Source organism: Limulus polyphemus, unplaced genomic scaffold (genome assembly GCF_000517525.1).
Source record: "Limulus polyphemus unplaced genomic scaffold, Limulus_polyphemus-2.1.2 Scaffold473, whole genome shotgun sequence".
In the NCBI taxonomy this organism is placed as follows: Eukaryota; Metazoa; Arthropoda; class Merostomata; order Xiphosura; family Limulidae; genus Limulus; species Limulus polyphemus.
This window is the reverse complement of record NW_013666083.1, coordinates 94,185-103,360: the sequence shown is the minus strand read 5'-3', so window position 1 is coordinate 103,360 and position 9,176 is coordinate 94,185. Positions and strand designations below refer to the sequence as shown.

Genomic DNA, 9,176 nt, shown 5'->3' with positions numbered 1-9,176 from the left:
TTTTAATGAAGATGGGAACATTGACAGGGAAATAGATTTGAACGAAGAAGTTTCGTAAAAAGCGCGAACGGTAGTGTGATGTAGAATTACTCATGCTAGAAATTTTCATAAAAGTGACCCGAAAAACGGGGCTAACTCGGTAACCCGTGGCCCGATTTTAACGAAACTTGTTATATTCTGTTTCTATTCTCATTTCATTACAAATATGGCGGTATTGTGTGCCGTTTTTGCTGTATTTAATTACAGACAAGCAAACAAACAAATAATCTCAGAGTTTTAGTAGTATATAGATACGTACCCTTATAAAAGAAACTTTTATTTTTTAAATATTATTGTCTCCCATTGGGTTAGCAGTAAGTTTACGGACTTCCAGCGATAAGATCCGGGGTTGAATTCCCTATGGTGAACGGTAGTGCAGATAACTTATTAGTTAGCTTTGCGCTAAATAAGTAACAACAATAAGGTTAGTTACAATTTTTTACAAAAACTCTTGAAAAGTCTTTTTTTATAGATTCTTTTATTAATATTTTTTTCAAATACATCATAAGTACTAAAATAAAAATCTGACATAATAATTTCGACTACTGAAACTTAATACTGCAGTTTCATTAAACTATTATATTGACTGTGGGGATATAAAGTTTTTAGTTTAAAACTGTAATATCCCTTCCCTGTAATATAGTTGGAACTATTTAAAAAATCGTAATGGTGTATTTCTATTTATTCATCTTTATTGGTTATAATTTGTTATCTATGCAGGTCTATATGTAAATTTAATAGGCTTGAAGTTTGACCTGCATATTTCAACTTACAGAGAATACGTGTAAATGATGTACTTAGATAAACTACGTTATTCAATTTACAAAAAGAAATGCTACGAAATAATTATCATGATTTAAAGCAGGACGGGTGGGGCAACGTATATTCAAACATTTATTCACAGTCGTAGCCATATTTAACTATAATTACCTAGCTATGCTAAATTATAATGAATAAGCAAAAGTTAAATGGGTAGTAACTGCATAGTTCACAGTGCACTTGTAAAAAAAAATCTTGCAGGAGTAATCTTGAAGGTGGAAGTCTTTCGAAATCTTGTATTTTCTATCTGATTAATCCTCCAAGGTTTCCATTACACGCGTCACTATGAGTTAGGCAGTTGCTGCCTATTTCACATTTGTTTGTTTATCATAAATGCGTTGTCTATACCATCTATACAAGAAAGCACAGATTTAATTGAAGAAAACTCCAAGAACTGCGCTCTTCTTAAGGTCGTATTAGCTTAGATCCTAGCCAATATGGATAGATATTAACCTAGTATCAAGTTAATATGCATTTATCAAAATGAAAGGTATCATACTGGTTTCATTTCTATACACCAATCGAATAAAAACCAACCCCATTCATGTTATATTTATATGAAATTTGCACTAGCTTAAAAGTTCATTATTTATGTAGCATGTATATTCTACCCTTAATATTATTCATTACCCTCATTATTTCCCTTGGTGCAATAAAATAGTTTACTCTGTGTGTGCATATTCTGTATACCATTGTAAATCACTAATATTAAATCGATTTACCTTGAGTGATAGTAGTTATCTGGATATTTAAATGTTTCATATTTAATTACAGATATTCATAATCATAGGTAAATTTTAATAAAGGTTCAACGTATTTTCTAAAACTTTTTGAATGTGGCAATGGAATAGCGATAACGACGTCTAGCCCAATTTTTGACAATTATTTCATATATGCTCCTTTTTGCTCTGAAAGATGTAAGGGTAGGCTGGTAGAGATATTGTTGAGTAATAAATTTGAATCGGGTATGCGCGCGCCCCATGCCCTTTTTAATTTAACCAGCCCTATTTAAAAGACAGTGCCTAAACTTTGTTTTATTATGATTGTCTATTCATTTTTCCTTTCTTGAAAAAACTTTCAAGAGACACCATTTATTGCTATACATTAGGTTTATAAAATCACGTAACAATTATACTGGCAGGAATATTCTTGACGTAAAACATCTAATAGGTCAGTAATCTGTGTAGGGCATCGTGCTTGAAATAACGTTATAAAAACCACTTTGTACCATGTTTAACCAACTTGCACCATGTTTACATGTTTCTGGATTAAAAGAGATCAAAGATCATTTTTAGTACTTAATATCTGGTTTAGAAAATAAACACGAGGAAATCCTCGAGATCCGAGGCACTTGAAATTCTTTTACGCAGGATTAGGGTAATTTTGTGTGCGCCAGCAATACCAAGCGTGGGGCACGCGTATACCCGATTCAATTTAATTCCTCATCACTCAAATTGAAATTATTTTAGATAGGATTAGTGTAAATTAATAAATGAGATCTTGGATGTAGTCAAAAAGGGTTTGACCTCCTGAGTCCAAAACTGTAATTAGATCTCAGATCGGTCAAGAAATTCCGTAGCTATGAGCTAACAGTTTGTACTTGAAAAAGAAACGAACAAACACAGAGCTATTATATGAGCCATTATACGGCGGGTAAGAAAAACAAGTAAAGATAAGGAGATACTTATATTTCAGTATTCAAATATAGAGCTATTATAATAAACTTACATATCAAGTTTCAACAATAATGAGATGTCAATTTATCCTTTTAATGTACTTTACTCTAAACTAACCTTATACAAGACACTTAAATCTTCCTGTCCTGGATAATCCATGTTGTCAGTACTGTTCCAATCTCTGAAGTCGGTTGGATGAATTGCCTGATTCTCCACTTAGTTGGACCATCAAACAACCATCACAGCTTGTAGACAACCCTCTCCTTACAATCTTTCACAGGTGTTAAAGTCTATTCTCATTACTGTTGTTGTTAAATGGTATAAACATCATCTAGCAGAGGTGTATTGTTATCTGGTTGACAATGTTAATAAACCATTACTTTTTAAAGTAAAGAGAGAATCCAACATTATTTCTTTTCAGTTACAGTTAATTAATTAAAATATGACAAAGAAATTAACTTGTAATTGTCTTAATCCATAGCAAAATTATAATCTTTTTAAAAGCTTTTAAACGTTGAATGCCCAATAGATGCCGCCACGATCACCGTTCCCCTTTTTAATTTAACCAGCCCTAAGAATAATAGTGCCTAAACTTTTTATTATTATAATTGAATGCATTATACATTCGCTTAAGTAGATTAAAGACATTTTAGATTTTTTTTGAAAACATGTTATGTATTATTCAGCTTTAATTTTGTCATTAAGATTTGGCATATTTCTATTTCTAGTTTTATACGCCGGCACCTTCTCAACTGATCACTGTTGATGGAATAACGGACAACATTAACCAGAACACGCATACTCAGGTATGACGAAAAGTCGTGAAAACATCAACATGGAAGAAGATCAATGTTACCATGAAGACAATAAAGAAGTTTGACAACTCAAGTCACTTAACAATATCATTATACAATTAAGTAAACTAAGCTTCCCTTGAGCTCGATATAATAGGTAGTAAATAGCAATACAGTGAATATTTTTATTTACTTTTTGCAATTCAGCATTAGAGAGTCGAAGAAAACAAATTCTAGAGAAACGAAGTAATAAAGTCATCAATAAAAATAAAAACAAAACAGGTTAGTTTTAGAGAAAAAAATACACAAGTTTCAAGTTTGTGTTTCCCCCTTTAAACAATGACGAAAGTACGCTTTTCCCATTAAAAAAATTAGGAATTATTTTTGATTATTTATCAGTTTCGCTTGTTGTGTCCTGCTTTAATTCTCTTTACAAAAGTCGTGAATGCTATAATCTAACTTAGTATTTATTCTTGAGTTATTATTCAGTGAATGAATTGCAAATATTCTGTACCACAAGGTCACTGTTTGACTTTGGTGATCGCATATCATTGATTAGGTGCCAAAATACAGTTCGTAGTAAATAACACAAATATAATATTTAGAAATAAATATTTTTTCTTGCTCCAAAACAATGATAGTTTTGTGAAGTTTTAAGCTTATGTGTTATATTGGCACAGTTATGAAGTCAATTAGTTGTAGTTCGAATTGATAAGTTTGTAATAAGAAAAACAAAACAGAAAACAACTAAAACTCTAAACAAGAAAATATTTTATATGATCTGGAGTACTAATGTATATCCAGTAAAAATATGAAGAGATAAGTGAACCAAAAATGTTTACATTTTACTCGACCACCTAGTTGTAAATTATTATTTACTTTTGTTTATTTTGCACGATATTATATATCCATATATATTAGAGACAATCCTAATTTTATTTAGAAAAAACAAAACAGACAAAATATTTTATCTAAAAGTGTATGCTTTCAATCATTGTGAAAATTGAAAGGAATCGTATCCAGAAATTTATCTTAAGGTACACATTAAGTAATAGTTGTTCTAAACATCAATCCCTATGTATGCTATTTTGTGTCACAACATAAATATTTAAATCACTATTCGCTTATACACTTTTCATTTCTAGAAAAACCTTTCAAGAGACACAGTTTTTTGCTATACATTAGGTTTATCAAATCAGGTACCAGTTATACTTGCAGGGATATTGTAGACGTTAAAATATTATTATGATAATTGATTACAAATGTAACGATTAAAAATAAATAAAAAGGAAAGGATTAAAATTATTTTATTTACAAAGTGTGAAAAATATAGGAGTTAAATACCTTATTCAATTCTATTTATGATATTTTTCATACTTATCTTTTGAAATTGTATTATACAATGATATAGTGTAAAATGATAGATTTGAAAATCCAAATTGATCATTAAAATTACGAGTTGTTGCTTGTAAATAAACATAGTCATTCCTATAGTATTCATGAAGCTGCTATACCATGAATGAGGAAAGTATTCTTGGGGAATTTTAACAACTATGCTTTCAACTTATATTCTTCTGAAAGCTGACAATTACATAATTAGACATTGTTTTAAACTTAAAGTTTACAGAATTATCAGGAATTTCAGAGTTTACTGTAACAAGTACGTTTGTAGAATAGCGATTTTGTTCTCCGTATCTATTAAACTGAATAAAATATATCAATCTTTAATGAATTTTGCTTTTGTATTATCTTTTTACGTGTTCTTTTTCTGTATAATTACAATTGTTTCTACGTCCTAGTGTTATCATTTGGCAAATACATGTGATTTGCACTGGATTATCTCACATATTTACATTAGGTTAATACTCCCCAAATAGATGGTGTTTACTTTTATAACTACTTTGAATTTAATTAGATAATGTTGTGCTTAAAAATCTTTTTGAAGTTAAGGCCCCACCGTTTACTAAATCAACAATAATCACCAAACATCGTCTCTATAAAAAAACAAAACAAGGATCTATTGCACAAAACCTGTCTCGTCACATTTATGGAAGAAAATTGAGTTTTATAAGTAAAAGAAACCAGTTATCTGGTGACTAAACGTTGGTTATAAGATTTGTTTCAAGAAATATTTTACATTTCAGAAGTTAAAATTAGTTAAATTAAGTGCATTAGACGATAAGAAGGGCTTTGTTAGAAAGAGGGCGGTGAGTCATTCTTCAGGAAAGATCAACATTAAGCACTTATAATTTTTACCTGTTATTCATCCGGTCACTATCTTGTAATTTAAGAAATTCGCCAAAATATTTACTATTCACTTGCGTATAAGAAACACATTTTTTTTTTTACATAACTGCAAAATAATGAAGTAAGTTAGAAACATGGTAAAAAAACAAATGTAAAACGCAGCTGTAATATGAGATAAATTAAGCCTATCATTTTCTCCGACATGTTACTCAGACTACGTCGTGAATTGTTTGACCACATATGATACTTAAGTCCAGAAAGCTTGCACAGAAAACTACCAACATATTATTCTTAACACCTTAAAGCCCAGTTTTGCTTCTAGTAAGAGCTTATTTAAAAAAAACAAAAAATTATTATTTGGCATCAGGACTGTCAAAAAAATAACAGAAACGCGAGATATAGGAAATAAATAAATTATGTGCTAAAATCGAACATTTAAGGAAAGAAAATAATCTCCTGTGTTCTTCTTATTTTGTTGCTTGTGTCAACTAAATTGTTAATGGTTTGTTAAAATGACCCTTAAGTGATTGTAATGAATAACATATTCACTACGAATAATGGGATTGACCGTCACATAATAACGCCCCGATGGTTGAAAGGGCGAGCATGTTTAGTGTGACGGGGATTCGAATCCGCGACCCTCAGATTGCGAGTCGAGCGCCCTAACCGCCTGGCCATGCCGGGCGTGATAGAAAGAACGTTATGGAAAATATTCATTAAATATGCATTAAACTTTGTCGAAAACTGACTTGCTCTAACTATTACGATTATTTGACTTTTGACATTCTTCAGATAATTCGATTTACAAATGGCTATAAGCATCAAATATCGAATTATATTTATCTAGTTTTCTTTTGTAAATGTTGTATTTCAAAATAATATTTTCAGATTTGATGTTATTACTCCTCTACAGCAGTGGTTCCTAAACGTTTTTCACTGACGACACTCTAACCCACTTACCTTGATTTGCGTGACACCCCTGTTGCCAAATGCTATATTATTTGTAGTGTTTTTGCATTTCTTAATAATTTTTCGTTTGGTGAAACTTTCAACTTGCCGCGACACACAGTTTTAGAAAACAATACTCTACAGTATCTACTGCGGAAATTAAACACGATTAAAGTGCTGTTAATAACATTTATTTTATTTTCTATTTACTTGAATAATTGATATTTTAAGGAAATTCAACAAACTGTGAATGAATGATCATGGGTTGTGTTGAAACTACTTAAAATAATTATTTTGTTTTGTTATTAAGCGCAAAGCTGTACAAAATTGTATCCCCACAGTGCCCACTGCAAGTAGTGTAATATGTTCGAGGTATGCTTATTCTAAAAGCATTGATAGTGTAATATAAACATTTATAAATCAAAATATTCCATATCCTCATCCTTTTTTTACTGATAAAGGAATTGTGTTATGATGCAATTCCATAGGAGATACATTTTTAGTTTACACATTTCAAATCTTTTGTCATTGTAAACATTTTTATGGCTCCTGTTAATATAGATCTGGGAGTTTATTTTTTATGACGTAAGATGTCGTTTAATGTTCATGCTTTTTTGTTTTGCTTGATGAAAGCAAATGGTTTCTAAACGAAATGGCAAACATAGGTGATATCTTCTAGTACAAATACAATTAATGGGGTTTTATAACAAAACCATCAATTGAAAAAACATTCGTGAATTATTGTTGTCGTTACATGAAGTTAAGTAATTTAATGAATAATTCAAATGACAAAATATGTTAACTATACTTTCAAAGCTAAATAATTTCTAAAAATTAAAATCGTCTTTCAGATACGCTAAATTGAAAAAAAAAAGAAAGTTAAACATAAAGAAAAATATTTTCAATTATATTTTCACCACATACAAAGTCACATCTTGTCAGTCTTTTTACAAGTCACTGGTTGCTAAGCTCTCTGGCTTGAAGCTGTGTTGTAATTAGTCATGTATATTTTAATGATGCGACTATATTAATTTGAGAAAAATATCGTAAACAATTCAAAAATATCAGTTAATAAAATAATTTACAATAAGTTATACCATTACTTACTCAAAGATCAACTGCTTATTAAAAAGTACTAATGGGTTTTTAACCCTTCGTTGAAAGTTTTATTTTTTCCTTAGATTTTTAAGAAAATCGGTTTTACTTACATTTATTCATTGGTTGATTATTCAAAATGTTCAACCTAAACAGAAAAAAATAATTACTACCCGTTTGTTTCCAACTGTTATAGGCTTGCACTGGTCTTAGAATGTGTATAGTTAGCTTCCGCTAGGGAACCCGAAGAGAAACAAAACAACAACGTATTATAATATTTAAACTTGCTCTCACAGATGCATTGTATAGATCTGAGAATTTATAAAATCTTATACTGTAGCCGAACATGATGATTAATTCATTTAGTTCCTTTTAAAATACTGAATACATATATAAACGTTACTTTTCAATATAGAAAGCTTCTCAAAACCTAGTAATTTACACAAACCTTAATTGACAGTTTTAGAATCATTCCTAGCACGACCTGTGTTTGTTTTAATAAGTGTTTTATTATCGAGAAAAGTGTAAGCTGGTAAGGTGGATTAGGAGTCCGATTCGTCCGAAATATTGTAGTTTGTCTTAATATGTTAATTTTCAATCAAAAATAACTTGTTTCACAGACAGGTTCCAATTTTATGTTTGACCTAAACACAGCTATAAATAACAAACAAATTAACAAACGGAATATATTTAATCATAAAATGTGAAAGTAAGGAAAACATCGACTTTACTTAATAAAAATATTGAACTTTTGTAAAGAATCATGTTCCGTTAAGAAATCTTATCTAGAACTTTTGTCAATTATACTGTAATTTATCCTTTTTTATTGCCCCCCCCCAAAAAAAGGCTCAGCATTAAATCTGAGAACTCATACCGTTAAAAACCGAGTTTCGATACTCGTTGTGGACACAGTACAGACAGCCAGCCCATTCTGTAGTATTGCGCTTAACTACAAACCAATAAACCCTTTTTACTATCTCCCTCCCTTGTGGCTCAGAGGAAAATCTGAAGGATTATAACGCTAAAAATCATGGTTTAATAGCAGCGGTTGGTATAGTACATGTACCCTATTGTGTAGCTTTACACTTAACAACTAACAAAACAATTTTTTTTGTTATTATTGACGAGTGTGATGCAAGTTGAAAGTCATTGATGACTTCAAAGAACATAAACTACCTAATTTGTACTATTTATTCCTTGATAAAAAGAAATATAATTATCATGAATTTTATTGTGCTTCATTGTTTTTTTCTTATAGGCTTATAATGTCTTCATTGTTATAGAACCCACTATCAAATGTAAAATAGACATAGATACTTTCAATTTATGTATTTCGTACTGTACGTATATATTAGGTCATCAAGAAATTAATGTCGCTTTTTTAGATGAAAAACCTGAACAGTTTATATATCAAAACATTTATTAAATGAAATAGTTTCCATTCTTATCGATGATGCTTTTTCATCTTACAAACAGGTTGTTAATGTCTTGATCAAAGAAATCACTTGGCTTTGAAGCAAAAACATGTCGAAGTCCTCTTCAACACCTTCCACATTTG

The 9,176-nt window shown here is 30.2% G+C and overlaps 1 protein-coding gene and 1 long non-coding RNA gene across 3 annotated transcripts in view; one reads left to right on the top strand and one right to left on the bottom strand.

Annotated features, from left to right (window-relative positions):
• LOC106458491 (glutamate receptor 1-like) overlaps positions 1–4,233 on the top strand; it is a 162,552-nt gene extending 158,319 nt beyond the window's left edge. The window contains exon 16 of one of the 2 annotated variants that reach the window (XM_022384719.1): positions 3,263–4,233. In XM_022384719.1, coding sequence (XP_022240427.1) covers positions 3,263–3,346 — 84 coding nt within the window. In that variant the 3' untranslated portion in view covers positions 3,347–4,233. The remainder of the gene's footprint in view (positions 1–3,262) is intronic. The other variant, XM_013918011.2, reaches the window with a different exon arrangement.
• LOC111085565 overlaps positions 1–9,176 on the bottom strand; it is a 23,366-nt gene that overhangs the window by 8,551 nt on the left and 5,639 nt on the right. Inside the window, exons 2-3 of the long non-coding RNA XR_002610378.1 lie at positions 7,732–7,766; positions 2,652–2,886 (exon numbers count right to left, since the gene is read on the bottom strand). This is a non-coding gene — a long non-coding RNA (uncharacterized LOC111085565). The remainder of the gene's footprint in view (positions 1–2,651; positions 2,887–7,731; positions 7,767–9,176) is intronic.